Below are 27,246 nucleotides of genomic sequence, written 5' to 3'. Positions count from 1 at the left end.
TTATTCCACTTAAAATGGAGAGAAATTAATAAATTATCTTCAGGTGTATGAAAATTCACTGCTATATTTTTTTCTTTCTTTAGAATATTTAAAACAAGCAAAAACGATGTTAGGTACAACTGAGTTAGATTCCAATTATTTGCTGAATTTCTACTTCAATTTTCCCATGTTAATGAGAGAAAACTCTGAAAAATAAAATGTAAAATAATCTGATACCTGTTTTGATAACAAAATTGCTTTTTCTTAACATCAAGTGCAATTGGGCAGAAGATCTGTGTTGTCACCAATCCTTTATTGAAACTGGCAACTTGCACATTTTATAGAACAACAAAAATAATGTTTAATATGTACAGCTTTTGTGTGGACTATTTGACTATACACAAGGCATAGTGATAACACAATCCAATCTTCATAATAATTTGGGCACCAAAAGGTAACAGACAGACAACATGTGAACATTACAGTGAAATGACACCACAGGTCCAGTGAAAATTCAGCATAATACAAAACATACTCATCTATTGCAAATGACATCTTCCTAAACAGTCAGATACCATTCAGTAGTAGTTTACCCAGAATCTGAAGCAGAGATCTGTTGTGTAGTTATAAATCTCTTAAGTGAGGCGACCTCTGCAGATAAGTTTGCAATCCCCTGCTTCAAATACAAATTCTCTGGGTCAGAAACTTTGTAGACACTGTTTTTAATTTCGACCACTTCAGATTTGAAACTATTCTGGGTCTTGCCACTAAGTTCTTTATGATGCCAGTGTTCGGATTTAAGAGACCAATCTTGGATGTTAGTCACTTGCACTGAGAAGGGAGTGAGAGAAGAGTGTACCACATTTGGAGCATTATGCTTTTCTCGTTCAAACGGTCTTTTTGATGTCATGTCAAGAGCCGAGGACAATTTTTGTGTGGCATCAAATTCATTATCCAATGCTTCTACTTTTATCTGCATGGCTTTGGCTTTGATCCGAAGCTTGTGTGGCAATGCAGAGGAATTCACTTCTGGATCCTTGACCACTGTTGATTGTCCATGTTTAAGTTCAACAGGTGAGTGGATTGGGCCCTTGGGAACCTGTTGCTCATCTTCTCCATCAGAAGACTTCCCCACCACACCATCATCTGCCTCTGATGTTCTCGGAGAGTTACTGGAGGAGCAACTGGCCTGTAACAGAGGTGGAGAGTGTGAGTAGCCAGAAAAAGAATTTCCTAAGTAGTTTTGATAGATAGATGTTGTATAGGGGCCTCTGTCTTCTCTTGGCTCTCTTGTATAGTTCTCCAGCTCCACTGGCTCTTGTTTTATGAGTTGGAATTTGTTTTCAGGGCTTCTGCAGCTATTCTGAACAGGACTTTCCTGAGTGTGTTCGACGGAAGAGACCTCAGAAATGTCAGAGAGAGAGCTCTGTGGAGAGTGCTTAATGACAGAAATACAGCTACTCGTGACCACCGAGGGTTCGTGCTCATCCACAAATGAGCTAACATTGGATTTGGAAGGCGGGTAGTCTTGAAAATACACAGTAGCGGAGTTACTGAGTTTCTGGATCTCTTGAGCATATGCCGCGGAACTAATTAAACCAAACTTCAATTTTAGTGAAAGTAGTTCAGCTTTCAAAGTGGCATTTTCTTCTCCTAGCGCAATTAATCTGTTCTCTAAAACCAGGTCATTCAGTCGACGTTTCTCACGAGACCTTTTGGCAGCTTCGTTATTTTTCCGCCTTTTTTCCCAATACATGGCATCTTTCTTTTCATCAGGGATGAATTCCCGCTTTCTCCGACAGGCGGAGGATTTGTTTTTCCCACTTCCTTCATTGAGGAGGAGGTCCTCCCCCGTTGTCAAGTCTTCGGATACTTCAGTTAAAGCAGAATTAAGTACCATTATCTTGTCCACGTTACTAGCCGTTTCAAGTGCTGCCTGCTCCTTTTTGATGGTCTGCATCTTTCTCAGCTGCATCAGAAACACCCTTATCTATATGGCTGGCATAGGAGAACAAATTGTTTTCTCTGTATTTTCAATGTCTTTAAAAACGGTGGTTCAAAAACATAAGTCTTTCAGTTCCACAGTCTGGGTTAAATCTTGCAGGATCCTCTTGTTGTAGGTATCTTGTTATCTTCTGGGTTATCTGCAACACATTAAAAGAAAAAGTTACCTACTAGAGAATATTGATTACCAATTAGGTTCAAAGATGATGTCAAGCATTTAGAGCAGAGAGGTACAAGAAAGACAGTTCTTGCCTCCAAGGAGTTTACAACCTTGAAGAGTAATCAAGTACCCAAGTTCCTATACTAAAGTTAAAGTTGTATAAGACAAATACAAAATGAGATATTTCGGCATAAGGCTTTGCCGTTTTCAGGAACATAAGACAAAAGCATTTTGTCCTAGGAAAAGCAGAAAACTGGATTTAAAAAGGAGAAATGGACCAGAAGAACTAGACGGTGCCTGGCTACCACTCCAGAATGCACCAATTAGGAACCTCTGGGATTGTGGCCCTTAGACAACTTTCAAGCATGAACTTATCCCTAGGGGTCAACTTTCAGTCAAACAGGCAGGTCCGGAAGGTAAGTAACACCAGGGAGGAGTCAACCCTGAGACCGAAAGAGCATGAGCCCCAAACAAAGAGCAGAAGGCAAGGCCAGGGAAAAAGAACAAATGGGAACGGGCAACCAGGAAGGAAGTAGGAAGCGTGCTGTGACACTGAGAGGACCGCAGCCAATTACATTAAATAAAATGAGTAAACTGTTAGGTGGAAAATTAATTTGCTCTGTATACTTTCACCCAAACTATAATTAAAAACCAAAAAAGTGGGTGGTGGTGGTAGTTGGGTGTGAATGTACAGATGAGACAGGAATTAATATTGTCCAGGATTGCTAAGTCTTTAAAAAATTCTTGTGATGTTTCTGAATAATTTTGGATAACATGTGTATTGCTAAAACAAACTCACCTCTTAGAAATAACTTTTCTAAGCAAATCCCCTAAATACCAGTAAATGTATCACTGCAAAGGAAATAGAAATGAAACTAAATTTTTATCTCTACAGAAAGTAAGAGTCACACACATGTATAAGTAGGTGGTATTGTCGCATTTTAAATCTGATCCTTAATGCAGACAGAAACATGAACACCCCACTTCTGACTGTTTTATGCAGGCTTATATCCCAGCTCATTCTGCCAAGGTGATACGCCACATCCAAACGAAAAGATTCTTCTACGTAAAGCCATCTCTCCTGAAGCATCTGTGCTACCAAATTATTTTTTTTTCTGGTTCCTTCAAACTGATTTATCACACATTCATTTAAGATCTCAGTAGCCAAATGCTTTAGTGGTGCTGAAAATTCTGTGGTAGATTTCAGTTATATAGTAACTTTAGAAAAAAACAGTTAATAGCAGAATTTTTTTTTCGCTAAAGGATAGTGCATTCTTGAAAGCTAAAATTCATTTTTAACTGAGAGAACATTATGGAAAGAATTTCTTCCATTTTTACTAATTAGTTTCAAACAAAATGAGAACTCAAAAATAGAACCATCAACTAGCTTCGTCTTCTACTGATGAAATATTTATAATATGAATCTGATCTGACACTTAGTTTGACGTTAGATAAATCCATTTCAGTTCCAATAATAATCTTTTTTGTGGTGGTGTTTGGATCTGTTTAGACACTGCTTTCATTTCCTAATTTCCATGTAACAGATGTGATAAGACAACTCTTTGATAAAGGCTTTCTGTGTACAGTGACATTCTATTCTATTCAAAAAAAATGTTTGATTTTTTGTTTTGTTTTATATAACTATTTTTTGTATGTATAGTTTTATGAAGACTAATGAGATGAAGTTTATCAGCTGGTAAAGTCCAGAAGCCTCTCTTCCAAAGGACAGAAGGAACGATTTAATAATTTACAATAAAATACAAATATCAACTAAATCCACATGGAAGGAGCACACACCAGCCTATGTGACACAAGGATGATAAAGAACAAAATCCAAATCTGAAGGAGGAAAGGTATTTGCCAAAGGCTAAGGATGACAGTGGGAGCCCCAATCCACCTGCAGGGTCACCCTACATAGATTGTCTCTGGTGCAGACATGAATAATGTTGCTATCCAACAGAGACGATGGGAAAGTTGATGATGGCAGATGGAATTAGGTTTTAATGTGGTACCCGGTCATTTACTCTCCCTCTTGAGCCATTTTGGATTTTCTAGTTTTCATATTTCTGCTTCTTCCTTGACAGGTCTTTTTCTCTTTTGCCAGGTTCGTGTACACCAAACTAAGCCAAAATGGCTCAGGCAACAGTCTAGTCACAACTTACTGACATGGTGACTACTAATACCAAGTTTCTCTTTGGATTTTGATGATAAAACTTTAATGGCAAATGAAGGGAAAAGAATGTCTTACATAGTAGAATCTGTCACACATTAGACAATGTTTTAGAACAGGAATCTTTCCAATGATTGGAACATGAAATGAATTTATTAACTAATGTTAAACCATTTGTTAACAAAACAATACTACTTCTACTTAGGTTTTGTCTTCTAATAAGAAAACTCATTTTTTTCTACATATTAAATGATTTTTTTCTCTAGTCAAGATTTGTATTGTTAGGTCCTTATACCTAAAGTAAAATTAGTGTTGAAATTTAGGAATTTGGGAGGGAGGGAAAAAAAAAAGAGGACCTGATGCAAAGGGCTTAAGTGGAGAGCAAATGCTTTGAGAATGATTGGGGCAGGGAATGTATGGATGTGCTTTATACAATTGATGTATGCATATGTATGGACTGTGATAAGAGTTGTATGAGCACCTAATAAAATGTTTTTTAAAAAAGAAAATAATTATTCATTTTTAACAGTGTTTCTGCTTTGATTAATATCAATCGGGGGGGGGCGGGTGGGGAGTGAATGAGAAGCTGATACCAAGGGCTCAAGTAGAAAGCAAATGTTTTGAGAATGATGATGGCAACAAATGTACAAATGTGCTTGACACAATGGATGTATGTATGGATTGTGATAATAGTTGTATGACCCCCCCAATAAAATGATTTAATAAAAAATATCAATTTAGGATAAAAAAAAGAAAATTAGGAATTCCAGAAACTATTGTATTGATCATCTGCACTGGTCTTCTCTAAATTTTAACTACATCTTAGATATTAAATTATTTTTTAAATCAAATTGATTGTACAAGGCTTTTTACATGATTTTATATGGTATTGAATTGTATGATACGTGGATGAAATGCCAATGAAACTGTTTTAAATATATATATATATATATCGTATGGTTCCTTCTCGTAACAATTACGGCCAGGTTAACTGCGATCCCTGGCGATCCATGTGTGTCAGGCTTTTCTTTGGAAGTGCCTCTACGGGGACTCAAACGATCAACCTTGCAGTTAGTACTTGAGTGTATTTGGGAATCCAATGATCCCTTCCACGGGTACTTTCTTTTTCTTTCATAAGTATCTTTTTATGCTTTCCTTAAGGGGAGAGGGAGAAATCAGCTTCCTTTCACTGTTTTGTTGCCTCACCTTGTTCTACAGTTGGGAGGCTGCTTACTCCAGTAACCCAGTGTCTCGGAAACCCACAGGGGCAGTCCTACTCCGTCCTACGGCAGGTGATGGTAGTGCATTTATCTGGTTTGTAGTTTTATAGTTATACCTTGTAAATGTCCTGCTATTATGTCTGTACTAGTTGTTCCTCTTAAACATTTCATTATTCCTATCAACGTCAAGTGAACCTCTGTTATGAATCAGCTGACCCCTGTGAAAGGGTCATTTGATCCCCAAAGGGGTCGCGACCCACAGGTTGAGAGCCGCTGCCACATACTGTCCTATGTTTTCTGTAACATTTATCAAATAATCTAGCAATGCTACAAAAGACTACCAGCATTCTGAAACACTGTAGAGGGACATGCTAATTTTGCAGTATGTGATCTTTCTTCATGCTTCTTTGCATAACTCTGGAAATGAATTAAACATATTAGGTCTCACACTTGATTGCTATTAGCCATTTAAGAGTTTTGTGACCTGAAGATTAACAGGCCACCTAGCTGAGAAGCAACACACCCCACATGGAAGAAGGACACCAGCCTGTGTGATCATGAGGTATCAAAGGGATCAGATGTCAGGCATCAAAGACGCATAGCAAAAAATCATATCGATGTGAATGAGGAGGCGGAGTGGAGATCCAAAGCCCATCTGTAGACAACTGGACATCCCCTTATAGACAATTGGACACCCCCTTACAGAAATTTCATAAGGAAGAGATGATCCAGTCAGGGTGCAGTATAGCACCAACAAAACATACAACTTTCCTCTACTTCTTTAATTCTTGGCACCCCCCACCCCCACCCCGATCACCACTACCATGACCCCAATTCTACCTTATAAATCCGGCTACCCCAGAGCATGTACACTGGTACAGATAAGAGCTCAAAACACAGGGAATCCAGGGCAGATAAACTCCTCAGGGCCAATAATGAGAATAGGGATACCAGGAGGGGAAAGGGAAGAAGGAGAAAGGAGGAACTGATCACATTTATACCCCCTCCCCCAGGGGACGGACAACAGAAAAGTGGGTGAAGGGAGACAGTGGTCGGCGTGGTGTAAGACATGAAAATAAATAAATACATAATCAAGGGATTATGAGGGAGGGGGGGAGATGATCTGATATCAAGGGCTCAAGTAGAAAGAAAACGTTGTGAGAATGATGATGGCAACATGTACAATTGTGCTTGACACAATGCACGTATGTATGAATTATGATAAGAGCTGTGCAAGCCCCCAGTAAAGTGATTTTTAAAATAAAGAATGCAAAAAATGTATTTTATGACCAGAAAACTTTTAATACTTAAAAATATCAGTAATGCTATGATTTTAAGGAAGACGTTTTGCATATTAACAAAAAGTATTTCTTAACTATTAATTGATTCAATCAATCTACATGGTGTGCCATCTGTGTATCAGGCACTAAGCTAGACTGGGTGTACATAAAGATGGAGGGGAAGCCAAACTTCCATGGCTGTTTAGGGAGGGAGACAAACATGATGCAGTATAGTAAATTGCTTCAATTGACTCTTCTAGTTAGGGTCTTGTAGCTCTCACAAAATGATTTGTGGGTCTATGCAAATAAAAGGCATGGAATTCTTGGTGGGGGAAGGGAGACTAGGCAAATAAGGTGCATGAAACCCTTGTAGGAGACAGGTGAGTTTTGCTTGCTGTCTTGCTAGATTTAAAAAGACACAATACAAAAATGAGAGCAGGAGCCTTCATTACCATCAAGGAGAAGAGATAGGAGTGTTGCATGTCTTCTGATCCCTACAGTTTAAACTGCCTAGACTCAGGAGGCACAGAAAGCTGTTAACACAGGAGACAAAGTGAGGCAGCAAGCATGGCAGATTCCACAGACAGAAACAGTGGCAGCAGCACCAGGGGATCAGGGCAAGACAGCATGATAGGCTTCCCAGTCCATGGAGCAAGGTGGCTAAAGTGACCCACTGAGCAAGAGAGCTGAGCACCTTCTTGGAGCAGCGGGTACCTCCAGGCACTTACTGCCAGAGCTAAAGAGTTTTTTTTAATCTATCTATCTATCTACTAAATCATTTTATTGGAGTCTCTTTGAGCTCTTATAACATTGCATACATCAATTGTATCAAGTATATATTTGTACATATGTTGCCATCATTATTTTCTAAACATTTACTTCCTTTTTGAGCCTTTGGTGTCAGGATCTCTTTTTGCCCTCCCTCTCCCTCCTTCCACCTTTGTCTAAAGAGCTTGTAGGAATAGCGCAAAGGACAGCTTGAGGGGCAAGAGAAGCTAGTTATCCTTGAGGAAGCCTGTTCTTAGTAGGCTAGAAAGGCCACCTGTCCTCAGGATGGCTGAGAGAAGTCTGTCCTAAAGGGTCAGAGAGGTGACTTCAAGTAGGCTGAGACTTATCCAGTAAAGAGAACCTGAGAGATGGGAAAATGCCTACATCCTTCCAAATCCTAATCCTGAACTTATTGATCCTGAGTTGTAACCTGTTACTTCCCTGTTGCTATCACTTGTCTGTCAGATTGTCTTACAGTGGTGGCTTGTGTTGCTGGGATGCTGGAAGCTTTGTCATTGTTATTTCAAATGCCAGCAGAGTCGCAAAGAGTGAACAGGTTTCAGGGGAGCTTATAGACTAGCCCCCCCCACTTTGGAGGAATAAGCTCTGAAAACTTTCTGTACTGCTTCGAAGATGGACAAATCCTGAAAGCCTAAGCAAAGGAGGTAGAGCATTGTTGGGAGTGGAGCCTGCAGGATCTTCATTTGCTGAAGAAGGTACAGAGAAACAGCTAACACAACTGAAGGTACAGATAAACAGCTGCAAAAATCTTCTAATGACCAGAACTTGGAATGTGTGAAGCATGAATTTAGGAAAACTCAAAGTAGTCAACATTGAAATGCATAAAGATCAATGTCTTAGGCATTAGTAAGCTGAAATGGACTGGTGTTGTCATTTTGAATCAGAAAATTCTATGACTTACTGTGATGAGAATAACACAATCAAGAGGAATGGTGTGGCATGCATTGGCAAAAAGGACATTGCAAAAATTAATCAGGCGGTACAATGCTGGCTGTGACAGGATTATATCTATCTGCCTTCAAGGAAATCCAATCAATACAATTATTATTCAAATGTATACACTAACCATAAGTGCTAGTGAAGAAATTGAAGAATTCTACCAACAACTTGTCATCTGTAATTAAGATGTATTGATAGTTATTAGTGACTGGAATGCAAAAGTTAGAAACAAAGAGGAAGGAACAGCAGTTGGAAAATATAGTCTTGGTGATAGAAAAGAAGCTGGAGATCTCATAGCAGAATTTTACAAAACCAACGACTTGTTCATTGCAAATACCTTTTTTCAACACAAAAGGTGACTATACACATGGACATTTCCAGATGGAATACACAGAAACCAGACTGACTACATCTGTGGGAGTACATGTAGAAGAAGCTAAAAATCTGCAGTTAAAACCAGACCCAGGGGGCTCACTGGGGAATAGACCACAAAATTGCCCGTATGTAATGTCAGGATAAAGCTGAAGAAAAATTTTTTAAAGTTCACAAGAGCCAAAAAATGACCTTGAGTCTACGCCACCTGAATTTCGAGACCATCTCAAGGGCAGATTTGATCCACTGAACGCTAACGACAGAAGACCCGATGAGAGGTGGGAGGACATCAAGACCATCATTCAGGAAAAAAGCAAAAAGGTCATTAAAAAGGAAAGAAAGAAAAGGTCAAAATGGATGTCAGAAGAGACGTTGAAATTAATCATCAAGTAGCTAATGCAATGGAAGAAAGGACGAAGCCAAGGAGCCGAACAGAAAATTTCAAAAGGCAGCTCCAGAAGACAAAGACAAATGTTATATGGAAATGTGCAAAGATATAGAATTAGAAAACTAAAGGGAAAAATACTCTCAGCATATCTGAAACTGAAAAAAACTCAAGAAAAAATTCAAGCCTCAAGTTGCAATCTTGAAAGACTGTATATGCAAAACACAGAATGATGCCGAAAGCAGCCAGGGAAGATGGAAAGATTACAGAGTCTCTATGCCAAAAGAACTGGTCAACATGCCACCATTTCAGGAGGTAGCATCTGAGCAGAACGAACGATGCTGAAGGAAGAAGGTCAAATGGCACGGAATGCATTAGTCAAAAGCATGGCTCCAGGCATCCCCTCCCCTACAGATGGGTATCTGTGAGGAGACGGGCCTGTCAGGGTGCAGTATAGCACCAATGAAATATACAACTTTTCTCTAGTTCAGTAGTTCTCAACCTTCCTAATGCTGCACCCTTTAATACAGTTCTTCATGTTGTGGTGACTCCCAACCAGAAAATTATTTTCGTTGCTACTTCATTAACTTTAATTTTGCTACTGTTATGAATCGGGTGACCCTTGTGAAACGTCGCTCAACCCCCCCATAGGGGTCGTGACCCACAGGTTGAGAACTGTACCTCTAGTTCTTTAATGCTCCCCTCCCCCACTATCATGACCCCAATTCTACCTTACAAATACAGCTAGACCAGACCATGTTACACGGAAACAAAATGAATCCAGGTCAGATAAACCCCTCAGGACCAATATTGAGTAGCCATATCAGGACGGTAAGGGGAAGGTAGGGGGAGAAAAGGGGAACAGATCACAATGATCTATATACAAACCTCTCCTAGGGGGATGGACAACAGTAAAGTAGGTGAAGGGCGACATCAGTCAGTGTAAGATATGACAAAATAATACTAATTTATAAATTATCAAGGGCTCATGAGGGAGGGAGGGAGGGTGATGGGGAAAGGGGGGAAAAATGAGAAGCTGATACCAAGGGGGAATAATGAGCTCAAGTAGAAAGAAAATGCTTTGAGAATGATGATGGCAACAAATGCACAAATGTGCTTGACACATGGATGGATGGATGGATTGTGTTAAGAGTTGTACGAGCCCCCAATAAAAAGGTTTTTTTTAAAAAAGAAAGAATAAATTGTAATGACGGTTGTAAATTTAAAATATATATGGCCCCAGGACTTGTCGGAATACTTGCTGAAATGTTTCAGAAAGCTGAAATAGCATTGGAAGCACTCACTCATCCATGCCAGGAAATTTGGAAGAGAGCTACTTGGCCAACTGACTGGACGAGATCCCTATTTGTGCCCATTCCAAAAAAATGTGACCCAACAGAATACTCAACTATAAAGCAATATCATTGATAATGCACGCAAGTAAAATTTTGCTGAAAATCATCCAACAACCACTGTAGCAGTACACTGACAGGGAATTGCCAAAGTACAGGCTGGATTCAGAAGAGGGTGTGGAACAAAGGATGTCACATGGAACTTGGCTCAAAGCAGAGAATGCCAGAAAGATGCTTATTTGTGTTTTGCAGATTATGCAAAAGTATTATACTGTATGGGTAACCTTGAGAAGAATGGGAATTCCAGAACACTTCAGTGTGTTCCTGAGAAACTTGTACATGGATCAAGAGACAGTTGTACAAACAGAACAAAGAAATTTGAAATCAGGAAAGGTGTGTGCCAGGGTTGTATCCTTTCACCATACTTGTTCAATCTGTATGCTCATCAAATAATATGAGGCGTTGGATTACATGAAGAATGTGGATGCATCGAGATAGAAAGGTTTGTCAACAACCTGTAATAAGCAGAAGACACAACCTAGCTTGCTGAAAGTGAGTAGGAATAGAAGTATTTGCTGAAGAAGATCAAGGATTGTAGCCTTCAGTATGGACTCCAACTCAGTGCAAGGAAGACCACACTCTCAGACCCCCACAACTGGACCAATAGGTAACATTGCGATAAATGGAGAAAAACTTGAAGTCAAGAATTTTGTCTTGCTTGGATCCACAACCAATGCTCATGGAGGCATCAGTTATCAAAAGACTTATTGCATTAGGTAAATGAACAGTACAAGCCCTCTTCTGAGTATTGAAGAGCAAAGATGTTACACTGAGGACTAAGGTGCACCTGACCCAAACCATGGTGTTCTCTTTTGCATTATATGCATGTGAAAGTTGGACATTGAATAAGGAAGACGGCAAAAGAATCCAATGCATTTGAATGGTGGTGCTGATGCAGGACATTGAAAATACCATGGGTCTGACCTCCATCAATTGTATCCAGGAGAATACAGTGATAGCGGTGGCATGAGCAGAGTGGCCTGGTGCACACTTCACAAGGTTTCTAGCAGCACTACTCTTTTCTTAGAATAGCGATAACGACAAAAGCAATACAGGGCCATTTTTGAGCCCTCTATCACCATTTGTCAATTTGTAAATACTGTGACAGCTTGAATTATGCCCCATAACGCTGGAAGCCATGCCACCAATATTTCCAATACCTGTAGGGCCACCCACAGTGAACAGGTTTCAGGGGAGCATCCACACTAAGACATGCTAGGAAGAAAGACCTGCTGGTCTACTGCTGAAAATTAAGCAGTGAACACTTCATGGATCACAGCAGAACACTGTGCAACCTGTGCACATGCCATGAAGAATGGCTGTAGAATGACTTGCTATTTGGTGAAGCAGAGGGCCAAGTGAGAGTGAGGGAGCACTGGTATGATGACAGGCACAACAGCCGCAGCAATGGACTTGAACATGATAGCAGTTCTAAAGAATGATGCGGGTCTGGGCAGTTTTGTTCTGTTGTACATAAAGTAATATGAGACGGGCTCAACTCAACCTCGTCCTGACTATCCAAAAGGCATTTTACACCTGACGACCAGGTATTTTAAATTTTCTCAATCCTCAATTTTGGATGTGAAAACTGGGGTTCAAAGAAGTTACTTGCCGAGACGTGGTTAAGACTGTACCCTAGAATTGACCAACCTTATTCCCTTGACAGTACCCTTTCTTAGTTTTCATAGGGTTATTCTAGTAATGTACCAGGGCAAGGCATTTTCATTAGAAAGCTCCTTTTCTGTGCGACATACTCTTTTTCTGAGTCACAAACACCCATTTAATACATTACTTCGGGGGCAGTGGCACTTTCTTACTTCTTTAAGCCAATAAGGTACCACCTAAAATTTTTCTATAGTTCTTTTATTATTATTATTAGGGAATTAATACATATATCATGCCATTTCATATTTCAATCATGGCAAGTAGAATGTACAATTGCTACCACAATCAGTTCCCAAACATTCTTTTTCTACATGGACTCCTTGCCAGCGTCTCCCTTTTGCCCCACCTCCACCACTGTATCTCCCTTCCCCATGAACCCCTTAGTCTACTTGCTGTTCCTCTAGGTTCATTGATCCTGGGTTTCATGTACCGAAAAACGGAAAAGCATGTAACACAGCTTCAAGAAGGTGATCTCCATCTCATAACACCTGAGATGAACAAACAAAAACCAAAGCAAACAATAAAAACCAAAATTCATAGTTTCTTAAGAGTCATTTTACATCTTGTGAGTACTCTAATGAATTGAGAAATCAGTCCACTCATTGTCATATTGGCACTAAAGTTTTATTCTCCTGGACATTCTATGTATCCTAAAATGAATAAATGCAAAGAAAAACTATAACTATGGACATTTAATCTATAATCTATAGCTCTCACTGTCATAAAGTCAACGCTGATTCATAGTAATCCCCTGTGGGTTTCTGAGACTGTAACTGTTTACCAAGTAGAAAGCCCAGTCTTCCTCCCACGGAGCTGCTGGTGGTTTTGAGCAGCCAACCATGTGGATTGCAGCCCAATGGGTAACCACTACCCACTGGGGCTCATCTACATTTATAGAACTAAGTTCTACGTTATTCTTAGCAAACCCAGTCAATCTTACAAAAGCAAATGTGCAATACCATCACTGTTATCATGGAAAACAAATAAGAGGAAGCATGGTTTCACCAACAGACAAGGCTTTGATGACTATGAGACGGCCAGGGGCTGGGATATGAACTGAGAGAGGGGAGGAGAGGAAAAAACTAAATAGTGGTTTGAATGGCTTAAACAAAGAAAAGAGGACAATTAAAATAGTACCTAACAAGTTTATCTCAAACAAATAAACAAAATGCTGCATATTTGTCTATACATATTATATATGAATATATAAAGGGTAATTTTCCCAAGCTCACTCAACAGTTGAGCAAAGATGGGCCCTAGAATTTATGTTCCTCAACAATGAAGTTAGATAAAGTGGATGTAATGGCGGTTTACAATGACAACTGAAAACATCAGTATTTACGCTCAAATTATGACTTCATTTGAAACTCTATCTTTTCTCTTATGATTAATTTAACAATGACTCTATGCCTTATTTTCAAATCAATATTTAATGCTGTGGTATACTCATTACTCAGTTTTGTTTTTATTTTCCTTTTTTGGCAACTAATGGACACTAAATGCCAATTTTATGATGATAGCACATTTTGCATGATTAGCTCCATTTTACCCATTAGGTAATATTACTGTCTCTTAAGCACACAATAAAAACCAGAAATTTAAGCACAGGAAGTCATTACATAACTGTCTTGGGCAAGGTTCTCAAGAGAAGTAAAACCAGTGAGCTTACATATGAGAGTGCTTCATAAGTTTGTGGGGAAACAATTAAAAATAATGAAATTTTCTTTTAAAAAATCATTTTATTAGGGGCTCTTACAGCTTATAAAAATCCATACATAACTTGTATCAATCACATTTGTGTGCATGTTGCCATCAACATTTTCAAAGCATTTTTTTCCTACTCTAGCCTTTGGTAACAATTAACTCTTGTATAGAGGATGGCAAGTCACAAATCAGTGGTTAGACACTAGGCTGAAGGTTTCCTCTTCTTTTTTTTTTTTTAAATCATTTTATTGGGGGCTCTTACAGCTCTTATCACAATCCATACATCCATCGTGCCAAGCACATTTGTACATTTGTTGCCATGGTCATTTTCTCCTAACTCTTGATGAATCAAAGTTTATCAAGTCAGACAGCAGGCTGCTAGCTCACAGGCTGCAGAGGCTAATGAATCCCAAGATTTGCAGGCAATGTAGCAGGCCTTTTGGCTCAGAAGTACAAAGATCGATTGGTTGCTTGTAACAGGTCTCATCATCATGGAATTGATTACATTGTATCAGATCTCATCAAAGGGGATGGTATATAACTGGATCATGTTACATCATTATGTAACTGCTAGACAATGTATGTCAAAATACGGAGAAGTATCTTCTACCCAGGTTTTGTGAGGATTGTGTCCTACACATTAACCATCCTACGTGCCAAATGACATTGTCTCAGACCTAATGCAGAGGTGCCATCCCGACAGTGAAACCGATGAGACGTGGAACTCAACAGGATCGCCTTACTTTTCCAGGTTTCCCATGTTTTTTGCCTGTCATGTTGCTGCAGTTTGCCCGTCTGTCTATCACTCACTTTAGTGAAAGATACTTGGGTTTTCCTTTATGCTTTTTATAATTTAAGGAGCTTCAAGGAAATGTTCGTTTTCTTTTAGTGTCATTTTTCCATGATCTTTTTGAAGCATGAGCTATATTCATAAGCTAATTTTGATAAAATGACCTATATATTGCTTTTAATTAAGATTAGGATTTTGGGCTGGAAAACACTCCTAAAGGCCAATAAATGATCCCTGAACGAACTATAAGCTTTTCGTTCTTGTTGGGTTTTGTCATTGGTTTGTTGTATATTGTTGCTTGGTTTTGCTCTGTCTGTTTTTGTGCATGTTATTATCTCTGCAGGTCTGTCTAAATAAAATAGGTTGGATGAATAATCTCTGGATTGTTCTGGAGGAGAAAACAACGGGACCAACAGTTCCGGGGGGGACATGGGAGAGGGGGAGGTGGGGGGAAAGTAAGTGGTGTTAACAAACCCAGGGACAAGGGAACAAATGATCCAAATCGGTGGTGAGGAGGGTGTGGGAGGCCTGGTAGGGCATGATCAAGGGTAATGTAACAAAGAGGAGTTGCTGAAACCCAGGTGGGGAGTGAGCATGATAGTGGGACAGGAGGAAAAGTCAAGGGAACTAGAGGAAAGAGCTGGGAGGCAAAGAAGTCTAGATAAGGACATGTGCATATGCAAATATATTTATATCTGAGGATGGGGAAATAGATCTATGTGCCTATATTTATAGGTTTAGTATTAAGGTAGCAGAAAGACATTTAGCCTCCACTCAAGTACTCCCCTTCAATGCAAGAATACTTTCTTCTAATAAATTGGCATTCTATGATGCTCACCTTCCCGACACAACTGCTGCAGACAAAGCGGATGAAAGCAAATGTGGTGAAGAAAGCTGATGGTGCCCGGCTATCAAAAGATATAGCGTCTGGGGCCTTAAAATGAGGGGAGTGCAGAGTGGAGACCCAAAGTCCATTTGTAGGCCACTGGACATCCCCTTGCAGAGGGGTCTTGGGGAGGAGACGAGCTAGACAGGGTGCGATGTAGCAACGATGAAAAATATAACTTTCCTCTAGTTCCTGAAGGCTTCCTCCCCCCCCACCCTCCTATCATGATCCCAATTCTACCTTGCAAGTCTGGCTAGACCAGAGGATGTACACTGATACAGATAGGAACCAGAAATCCAGGGAATCCAGGGCGGATGATCCCTTCAGGGTCAGTGGTTGTGAATGGCCATACTAGGAACGTAGAGGGAGGGTGGGTTGGAAAGGGGAAACCGATGACAAGGATCTACATGTGAATTCCTCCCTGGGGGATGGACAACAGAAAAGTGGGTGAAGGGACAGGGCAAAATATGACAAAATAATAATTTATAAATTATCAAGGGTTCCTGAGGGAGGGGGAGGGGGGAGGGAGGGGAAAAATGAGAAACTAATGCCAAGGGCTTAAGTGGAGAGCAGATGTTTTGAGAATGATGAGGGCAAGACTATACTTTCAGGGATCATTTCTATAGTCCGTGAGAATGATGAGGGCAATGAATGTACAGATGTGCTTTACATAATTGATGGATGTAAGGATTGTGATAAGAGTTGTATGAGTCCCTAAGAAAGCGATTTAAAAGAAAGATTAGGATTCTATCTTTTAAATATTCTACAACGGTTCTCAACCTGTGGGTCGTGACTCCTTTGGGGGGGTGTGTGTAATGACCCTTTTACAGGGGTCTCCCGATTCATAACAGTAGCAAAATTACAGTTATGAAGTAGCAACAAAAATGACTTATGCTTGGCGGTCACCACCACATAAGGAACTGTATGAAAAAGGGTGGTAGCATTAGGAAGGTTGAGAACCACTGCTTCTCAAGAATAAAACAACATAAATCCCAAACTAAATATGTCTTTGAGGAGTTACCTCATTATTTATGTTTATAATACCAGAGTATATTTTCCCCCAGGGAGCCATGGTAGCTGTGGTAATTACATAATTTCATGTCAACTTGAGGATATATAAAAGTGTAGGGGTAGTATTCAACCTGTCAATCAGGTTACAGCCTGATGGCACCTCCTTGTGGGTGTGGCCCTCTCATACGGAGGAACCAGGGAACTTCCTCCTTTCTCTCTTACCTTCATCTTCCTGCGGGTGAGCCACTCAGACCTGCTGGCGGCCTGTGATGCTTCCACCACCATTGGATCCACAGAACTTTGCAAGCCACAGGCCCGTGTTAGTCCTGAATTCTGCATCACTGCACGTGGCTGCATGAGTCTGAAGAGGGACTTATAGAATTGAGTTGGACTGAGCTGGGATGTTTTCTTGATATACAATTACTTCTAGATAGAAAGCTTTTTCTTATACATATATGAGTGTCACTGGATATGTTTCTCTAGTCAATCCAGCCCAAAATAATGCTGTATTGGTTTAGGCATTGGCCTGCTAACCATAATGTATGTCAACAGTTCAAAGAATCAACCATTCTAAGAAAAAGATGAAGTTTTCTGCTCCCATAAAGATTTAGATATAGTCTCAGAAACTCACAAGGGCCATTCTACTCTTCTATAGAGTTGCAATGAGTCAGTATTGACTTGAAATGACAGTGAATTTATTTTGGGTTTTGTATTTTCCCTTTCCCGTTTCATGATTTTTCAAAATTCAAATTTTTTACATCCACAAACAAAAAGAGAGCAACATTTCAAGTGTCTAAAATCTTACTAATAGTTTACACATTAACATCTTTATTAACAACTTTTATTTTTCTTTAAAATAAAATAAAAAAACAAATTCACTGCCATCAAGTCCATTCCGACTTACACAGACCCTTCAAGGTAGAACTGACTCTTTACAAGAGTAGAAAGCCTTGTTTTTCTGCTGTGGAGGGGGTTAGTGGTTTCAAATGGCTGACCTTGCAGTTAGCAGTCTAATGCATAACCATTATGCCAAAATGGCTTCTCAAAGATAAGTTCTATTGGAAATTGTTTTTATTCTATATTTTTATTTTTAAATATTTATACAAGATGAAATATTATTTGATCTACCCAATGATTTGAGATCATTTTAATAGAAAATATAATTACCCCTCTCTTTTCTCAATTATTTGCTTACTTTTCCAGAGGCAAAAGAGAGATAATACTAGAGAAAAAAATATTTTCACGATAAACTATGTTAAATTATAACCAATTTCTGCACTAAGCAACAACTGCTTGCTTTAGCAAAAAAAGTAAAACCAATCAATCCACAACTCTTTATACATTTAAACTAGTAATACTAGTAAAATGTTTAATCTACATTTTATTCCTGTGGGTGAAATCTGTACATGACTTCTTCAATGTTTTAATTCTTTTTAAACATTAAAATATCGGTGAGCAGAGATAGAATAAGAAAAGAATGCTCATGTACAATCAAGAGATGAAAAAACTCAGGAAAAAAATCTGAACTTCCAAGAGGAATTCCCAATTACATAGAAAAAAATAAAATAAAGGGCTTTTAAAATTAAGAAAACATTAAAACTCTAAGTGTAAATTAAATGCCTCACATTAAGAAGTAGCTCACCATAGGTTATGAGTGAAATGTGTATTTAATATTGACATACAGACTCAAACCTTGCCAGAATCTGTCCTAACGTAACAAATTACCCTAGCTTTTCTGTTTGCTGTAAATAAGTGCTTCAAAACCTGATCAGCTTTCTGATAAATGAGGATACTTTTGAGTTTCTTGCTCTACCATTGAAAATTAAACTTAATAAATAAATATTTGGTGACCACACTCTTATTAGAGCATTGATATAATTTAAGAAATTGAAGTACAAAGTAGTACAATATATTGTTCTTTTATGAAAGAGGCTAATGTTTACAATACAGGATGAAATTATCTCAAGACCACACAGGGTAAATGTACACACACTAACATACTCTAACCATTAGCTACATGGCTTGAGAAAACAAGTAAAAGCCATTCTCATAACAACAGTAATTTGGGGTCGAGAAGGAATGGGATAGCAATGATTTTTTTTATTGTGGTAAAATATATACTACACTTGTCATTTCAATCATTTTTATGGGGCGCAATTCATGTTTTAAAAATATGTAGTCCCTTCCAAATGGAGATTAATTTTCTTGAAATTTTCCAAAAGATAATTTGCCAGCCTAGTAACCAATCTGAAATCTTAAGGGAGACCAATTGCTACAAAATTACCCAGCCATAAGAAATCTTTTTTTTCCCTCAAGCTTTCAAAATTTTAACATCACTTATTCTCCAACATTTCTTCCTTAAAAAGAAAATTGTTGGGTTTTTTTAGTCTGGGTGAAAGTTTACTGAGCAACTTAATTTTCCACTCAACAGTTTATATAGGTTTTTTTTTTCTTTCTTCATGACATTGCAACAGGCAAGCAATAGTAGGATACAAGCAACATGAAGTAATACCTTAGGGGCAGGTACTGGGTAGGGCAAAGTACAGAAAATTCTTGAATACTCCTAATGATATTGAAGAAATATCTTAATTCTTCTTAACTCTACTTTTTAAATTTCTTATTTGCTTCCTTTATTTCTTAACATTAAGTAATTTGTGAATAAAATGGATTTTCTTAAAAAGGATGAAGTGGGTTATTTTTAGTGTTTATTAAAAGGCTACTTAATTGCAGCTTAAGATTCCTAGAAAGTTAATTTAAAAAGACACCCTTGTTCTGATCAGTACAAGATTTATAAACCCCATTCTGGACCCAATGAAATTGAGTAGTCACAGCACAAATTATTACTATACAGTATACAGCAAATCCTGATTAAACTTTCTTATAGAAACAAGTTTATGCTCTCTAACTAAAACCTAATGAGAAACCATTTTTATTTTAAAAAAAATATATAGGAAAGTTATTTACAAAGAAATTGAGAGATAACTGCAGGGGGACAGTAATACAAATTAGTTTTGAAACTGAAAACTCTTATGTAATGTCTGTGTTCAAAGGTCAATGTCTTTCAACATTCTCATATAACCAGTCCAATCTGGATAAAAATCAACTAAAATATAATTTAGAAAAATAACAGGATATCAGACAATGTGTTAACCCTGTTAAATATAGGCATACCTTACAAAAACAGAAATGAATATTAAAGGAAATTTCAGTGACATTGTTTCTGTTATATTTTGAATTGAATCCCAAGTGTGTCCTCATTCCTCCAAACAAATGAAAAATAAACAACTTTTAACAGGAGCAGTGCCATCTGGATTACAATAGAAATAATGAAGTACATGTGATCTTAATTCAGTAAAAATAAAACCTAGGCGATATGACTGCACCTTTTCCATTCCATAGCTGTAATCATATTTCCATCTAATAATTGACTGCCATGGCCATGGGAAGGTCAACTTGAAAAATCCACTCAGATGGTGAGTCAGGCACATTGCTCAACATGTGAAAGGGCTCTAACAAAGGGCTTTAATTTCCAGGTCATTGCATCACTGTGATGTTATAATTGCACTTCATAAAGATAAGCCTGTAACACAGAAGACAAGATTGTTGCAAAATTTCAGTAAGCTTGCACTCACAATCCTCTAAAGGACCAACCTAGAACAGAGGTGTCACTGGCACAGCTTTCCTGTCTCTGTGACCCTGGGGCTGTGGATTAACTTCTGTAACTTCCATGTCTTCATCTATAAAATGAGAGTGATTCGACAACACTCCAGAGAGTGACTGGTACACATGACCTTTTAACTCCCTTTTCCCACAAACATGGAAGCCCCTTGTACATGGTAACCGCCACAAAATATTAGTCTTAATCTCATGTCCAAAGAATAATCCATATCAAGGCAACAATGATAATTAACTCTAAGCCCTTTTAGCTTTACATGATTCTTTAAAAAGCACTGTTAGATTAAGACAAATGAAGTTTTCTCCCTTATTAGTCAAACTGGTCAAATATTGACAGTTCCACAGGATTCAATCTGATCTCAACTATACAGGTTCCCAGACATCCCCTTCTAGAGTTGAGTCTGCCCTTACTTATCTCCGGGGAATGGAGTTTTATTTCAGAGATTACCCAGGGCAGAGAGAATGAGTCACAGAAAGGTGAGTGAATTGGAAAGGGCTAGACCATATGGTCCATTTAGATTACTCCATCGTCACCACCACTCTATTTTCCTAAGAGTTTCCTTAAACATTAACTCAGTAATTTGGGAAGTTGGAGGCTCCGCAATGCTGCTAAGAATTTCTTCCAAATGTAAATCGACATAGAAGGCAATGGCAAATGGTTTTGAGAAAAATAAATCATTAGCAGAACCAAAAAGAATTTCAAAATTATCTTAATTATAGCTTACAGTCAAGCCTCAATCCTTACTATTGTTGCAGAGACTGACGTTGAAAAAAAATAATGTGAATACCTATATTTAAAAAAGAAACATCAGGGCCCTGGTCAATTAAGCAGGAAGCATTTATTGAATGCTTCACAACTGCCCAGCTGAATAGGTTTTATTTCCTCAGTTTACCCAGGAGGCCATGGAAATCCAGGGCAGTATCAAGGATTATAGGGAGTGACAAGTGGCAAGTTGGGTCTTCTGAGCTGGGAACCTGTGCTCTTTATTTCTTGCTAAAGTGTGTTTCTCAGTTATTAAGTATGCCCTATAACTCAACAGAGAAAGTGATTAAGGAGGGGGATGTCAGTATATGATCCCATGCAAGCCAAGTTTTCTGGCAGTTTTCAACAAAGAACAGATGCTTTCAAAGAACATCTGTGCTGTTTCCAAGAATTCACTCTGAATTACTACATAAACCCAGTCATGAAGATCTGAGGGGGAGGGGAGAGGATGAAAGTACTGCATACAGTGTTACACTAAGGTATTGGTCCTTATGTGTGGGTGTTTTGATTTTTATTTTATGCTTTTGGGGCCTTTAGCCACACCAATCAAAGGTTCAAAAAAGGGAAAAATAAAGGAAGAAAGGCATGAATTCAACTGTTCACAGTAAAGTTGAAAATCACTATTTTAATCACCATCAATATTTGAGCACCCTCACCCCCAATTTCTGTGTGCTTTTTTTTTTTTTGAGATCTGGAAATGCTTAGCTCTGAAAGGCATTAAAGACTTCTGGAATCAGGTGCTTGCCCAGTGTCCAGAAACTCACACTACAAAAGGTTGGGCCCGGGATATGCCCATCAGAAGGCCAGACCACAGCATTTGAACACCTAGACTAGCTAACTCTTCCTCACTCCGTCTGGCTTCCAGAATGCCCTCCTCCTCCCGTCCTGTCTACATTCCTCCTCTCCTCCCTCCTCACCCAAGAACCAGGGGCATACACCCCACTGGACGTGGCCGTGGCCATGGCCACCCCACCCCCACCGCAGAGCTCCCCGCCCCCCGCCGGACCTTGCGCAGCCCCCACGCAGCGACGTACAAGACCCACTTCCTGCCGGGTGGGTGCCTCCGAGGGCCTGGCGCGGCCAGGAATCCCCGCGCCAGAACAAAGGAATGTGGGGAGGAGGGCTGAGAAGGATCGCAGGAGCGCAGGAGAAGGTCCAGCGGCCGCTCCCCTGGCCTTGACCCCCAACCATCACCCACAGGGGCTTCCTGGGTCCCAAGCAAGGTCCTAGTCCCCACTTCCACCAGACCACTTCCCCTCCGCTCTCCCGACCTAGCTGCAGCTTCTTCCCACGATCTCACGGCCAGCCGGGAGGGAGGGGCGCGCCGGGACAGCAGGGACTTGGTGCTGGAGGTTGTGATCAGAAGATGGCGCTACGCGGCCCCTACAGGGCCCGGTCTCCCAAACCCAAGCTGGAAAAGTAGGGTCGGGAGGTGACCTGGAGGAGCGCACACTTACGGTATTATTAGTTACTTGGAAGGCATCTCTTAATTATTTGGAGTAATCGGTTTTAAAACTGAATTCCTAAAACACTACCCTCTCAGCAAACGAGAACTCGTACTTTCATTATAAAAATTATACTAGGAAAAAAAACTGTCTACTTACACATTCTCTTATGTCTATATTCTCTTGGAATTAGGCCAGGAAGATATTTAACATCAAGGTTATGTGGATTCATATCAGTATCTCCTCGCATGATTTAATAAAACCAGGCTATTCAGACAAAAGCAAAAACAATCTAATAGCCTATATTTGTTTCCCATAAGTCATGCCCGGTCTGGGGGAAAAATATGACGTGAAATAAATACTTTGGACAAAAGTCTAGAACAGAAAATAACACTTGGCCATTCCCTGCTGTTCTTCGGGAACAGCAATTTCCTAAAGTGCCCTTTAAAAAAGATAAATGGGAGTTAGCATCAAGCAAATAAGCAGGCTTGGTGAAATACCTTCCTAAAAATACAATCTTATCAAAAGGTCTCAGAAGGTGTGGAGTTAAAATTAAAGCAAATGGCTTTGAACATGAATGTGCACACCGCCTTGGAGAAAACACCAGAAATAGCAGCACTGTGAGACCACAATTGTTAAAAATGTGTCCGTTGGGGCTAAATTTAGAAGAACGCACATTTTATTTAGGGTAAAAAACACACGTTCCACAGCATGAGAAAACTCAGTGCTTCACCGGTGGTCTACTTTCCGATTTAACACATCTTTGAGGGCTGAGGGTGGGGAGTAGGAATTATTACAGTGACATTTTTAAAGATTGAGCTTGTCCTACTTTCTGTGTAGCAAGATTATAAAATCACACAATTAGCTCTCTTCTCATTGCCAGCAAATTCAGCAGTTACATAATGCAACATTTCCAGGAACTATTATGCTATCGGTCTTGTGTCTGAAAAAAGCAATGACATTAAGGTGAGACGAAAGGCTGATTGAATGGAATGCATTAAAATTAGGACGGTGGTGAGGTTAACGTCACAATGGTATGTCCCAGATTTACAAATAATAGCCCAGAACATAAAAGGGCGAACCTCTGTCTTATTTAACATCAAGACCCAGCCCGATGGATTCATCCTTCTAGGTTGTGTCGAATTAAAAACAAAACCCAAAAAAACCCTTATTTAGGAATATTGGCGTAAATAATGATCGAATGCCTCCGGCTTGACTAAAAAAAATGACCAAATCATTGTGCACGCACATCCACACATCAGCGTCTAGATCCTTGCCAACATTTCGCCGTGTGCCGCTTATGCAATGGATGAAAGAACAAATCCCACAAACCCTCCCCAGGGCTTGTAACACACGCTGACGACAGACAGGGTGGAAAACGTATGCGAAGCCCTAACCCTTGACACAAACAAACGCTGCTCAGCCTTTCTCTGAATGCCGTCACCATTCACGCTGCAAACCCTCTTTCTCAACGAGCAAATCAAGTCCATTCCCCATTACTCAACCGCTCGGCGCTCTCCCCACCCCCGGTGCCTGCGCGAGAGACGGGGAAAGAAAGGAAACTCAGAAAGCATCTCCCTTCCGCTTCGAGCCGGCTCCGGCTCCCAGTCGCCTCCCCGGCGCGTTTCTCTATCAAAACACCAATTTTCCTTTCATAAGGAGGCATTATGCAACAGGAGCCGAGAAAAGAGCAAACAAGCCGGGACGACGTGCCGGCGCGAGGGCGCTGCAATCAAAGCAGCCACCTTGAGGCGGCGGTCCGTGTGCTGACGAGGCAGCAAAAGTTTACCTAATGCAGGCTCCCGCACGCGCGCGGCTGCGGGCGGCACGTCCGACCCGCGCCCCGGGCCGCGCCTCCCCGCGTCCCTTGCAGCCGAGCGCGCCCCGGGCGGCGCGGAGGGCGCCCGGCTTCGGAGCCTCCCCGGCGGGTGGGCGGAGCGGTTACCTTGTGCCTTCCCTCCGGCCGGCAGAACTAGGGCGGCGAGGAGAAAGAAAGAGGCTGCTGGCATCGGGGCCGGGCGGGACGGGGCCGAGTGGAGCCGGCGGCACTCCGGCGCAACCGCGGGGCCGGCCGGGTGGGCCGCGGGATGGGCAGCGCCCAAGGGCGCGGCGAGGGAGGAGGGCGGGCGGGCGGGCGGGCGCGCCGGGTCCCGGGCGCCGAGGACGCGCCGAGAGATGTGTGTTAGTAGGTCAGTTCCGAGCGCCTCTCTACGTCGCCGCCCGCCAGCCCCACCGTGACGGGCGGCCGCAGCCCCAATCTCCGGGCCCGCCCCCCGCCCCCGCCTCGCTGCCAATGGCCGCAGCCGGAGGGGGCGGGGCGTGGGCGGGGCCGGGGCGGGCACTGCGCGGGCCGCGCCCCCTCGGCCGGCTCCCCTCCCCCTCCCCGGCGCCGCCACAACCAGCCGGCGTTCACCCGCCTCGCTGCTGCCGCGGTCGCCCGGTAGCTCGCCGGGACCTGCGGCCGCTGGCCGGTTGCGCCGGGAGCGAAGGAGCCGACGGGACCGGAGCGAGCTATGGAGAGGGACCCCCCAGGGACCCGACCTCCCGCCACACTTCACCTTGCGGCCCTACCTCATCCTCTCTCTCTCGGGTGCCGCGGGCTCCCTGCTTCGGGCCGCCTTCCCTCGCTCGCTCGCTCGCTCGCCAAGACGCGCTCGGCGGCTTCCAGGCTCCGAGAGCGGAGCCGCCCGGGCTACCTGTTAACGGCCGAGCGCGAGACGGAGAGCTGCGGTGGCCCGGGCGTGGCCAGAATCCTCGGGGCGCAGGGGGTCGGCTTGGTTTCCCCTTCCCTCCGGCCGCACCCTCCCGGGAGGACCCTTCCACCTGGGGCTGGCCTAGGAGGGTCAGGGCGGGAGTGCTGAGTCGCCAGCCCTGTGGGTGGCAGGCGGGTCTGAGCCTCGCGGTGCTGTGTCGGCAGCAATTAAGACACCCCGCCCCCACCTCCGCGCCTCTCCCCGGAGCGCCGCGGCCGGCGGGAGCGAGCGCCGCCTGCACCGGCAAGGCGAGGATTACGGCTGCAAAGTGGTTGCGTAACAGGACTGGGGAATGAGGTTGGCCGAGGTCCGTCGGCCACCAGGCCGAGCAGAGAGGTGGCCACCACGTGCCCCGTCTTTCCTCGGAGAGGGTGTGAGCTCGTGGATCAGGGTGCGCCCCACTGCTAGAGCCTCTGGTGCTGGGGCTGCAGTTGACCGTGAAGGTCTTGAATCAAGCGTCTCGCTAGCTCAGTTCTGGGCAGTTGTACTCTCCCACATTCCCTTGTCTACGTAAGAGATGTGCAGACAGGAGAACCAAGCCATGGATTCCTAAGCCGTCATTACTAAACACTACGAAGTAAGGTGCCATACATAGGCCATGTTTACAGATAAATAAACGGGAAGGAAGCCATGTTCTTATAACCTTAAGGTAAAGGGAATGTGGTAGAGGGGAAGGGCTTTATGCTGTTCTCCTTGAATTAGGCAGACCCTGGGTTGAATGCCATTCCTGACATTCCATTTCTCTTTTTCCCTTGATGAAAAAAATACATACTTTTTCCAAGGAAAATTTGAAGCATATGCCAAAGTTAAGAGTAGCTAGAGCATCACCATCCTCGGCAGCTACATGCAGAAATTCTCACTTTGGCCCTTTTCTGACTTCCTAACCACACAGTTCATAGAAGAGCCCAAAGTGTGATCTTTTCAAAGTATTTATGAACTATCTTTTTTTTAAGCCTCTCATTTTACATTATTCTCCAAGGATAATGTCACTGTTCCGTCTGGTTTTTCATAATTTATCTGTTGAAGTGTGGATTGACCAACAAGCGCTAACAATTTAGACAGCAATATGGACTTTTTTCCTCCCAGTTCCACTGTCCCCAATTCAGCATGCATGTCTGTGTCACTTTTGAGTTACTCTCCTTTATTAGGCAAGGTTATTACAAATCATTGATTGCCTTAAGTATTTAAAAACAAATTTTGAGTAATATTTTTATTTTTCTGATGTTTACTATTTTCTTATACATCTTATGATAGCATTAGAAAATTCCATTAGATGAAATCTAAGCCATACCCATAGGTCAGTTATCTTATCAAGGTAACAAATGTAAGCAGTTCTGAGCAATCTAGAGCTGCTCTGTATAACCACTCCCTGCTAGGTTCTTCAAGATTGAATGCCCTTGAATTCCAAAGCTGTTGGGGAGAAAGGCCATTGCAATCCAAGGAAGGCAATGCTATCACTTGCCAACACACATTTTGGCACCACAAATGTTAGACTTGCTTCTGGGTAGATTGGGCCTGCTGATTCCATAAATGGCACCAGTTTATCCACCATCAGCTCTAATTTTTGAGCTACAGAACATACAGCATTTACCACTCTTCACTCTGCTCATCCATAAAAAAAAAGCAGAATATTTTCATGTAGTGTTAGCTAGCCTGAGATAGAGGAAGTCCACACTGGCTTTATTTGGTTTGCTTGGTACTAAGTATATAGGTCAAGTTATACTTCACATGGTGACCTTTGATCCAAAGATGTATTTGAACAGTGCAAAGGGCAAGATATGACAAAATAATTTATAAATTCTCAAGGATTCATGAGGGGGGCGGGCTGGGGAGGATGGGTAAAA

The 27,246-nt window shown here is 41.5% G+C and overlaps 1 protein-coding gene across 3 annotated transcripts; it reads right to left on the bottom strand.

Annotated features, from left to right (window-relative positions):
* Nucleotides 1-283: 283 nt before the first annotated feature.
* Nucleotides 284-25,529, bottom strand: NFIL3 (nuclear factor, interleukin 3 regulated). 3 transcript variants are annotated; one of them, XM_075549753.1, is made up of 2 exons: nt 25,221-25,529; nt 284-2,123 (listed from the first exon to the last, which is right to left on the bottom strand). In XM_075549753.1, the coding sequence occupies exon 2, from the start codon at nt 1,952-1,954 to the stop codon at nt 569-571; it is 1,386 nt and encodes a 461-aa protein (XP_075405868.1). In that variant the 5' UTR covers nt 1,955-2,123; nt 25,221-25,529; the 3' UTR covers nt 284-568. The 3 variants fall into 3 exon arrangements, with proteins under 3 accessions (XP_075405868.1, XP_075405867.1, XP_075405869.1); XM_075549752.1 differs by lacking the exon at nt 25,221-25,529 and adding an exon at nt 24,595-24,784; XM_075549754.1 differs by lacking the exon at nt 25,221-25,529 and adding an exon at nt 24,439-24,458.
* Between the last annotated feature and the right edge of the window lie 1,717 nt (nt 25,530-27,246).

The sequence above is a fragment of the Tenrec ecaudatus genome, chromosome 5 (genome assembly GCF_050624435.1).
Source record: "Tenrec ecaudatus isolate mTenEca1 chromosome 5, mTenEca1.hap1, whole genome shotgun sequence".
NCBI classification, from domain to species: Eukaryota; Metazoa; Chordata; class Mammalia; order Afrosoricida; family Tenrecidae; genus Tenrec; species Tenrec ecaudatus.
Note: the sequence above shows the minus strand (reverse complement) of the source record. Positions and strands in the feature narration are given on the sequence as shown.

Bases quoted from the DNA above. Each gene is read 5' to 3' on its own strand.
- NFIL3 (XM_075549753.1), bottom strand. From the start codon at position 1,954: ATGCAGCTGAGAAAGATGCAGACCATCAAAAAGGAGCAGGCAGCACTT.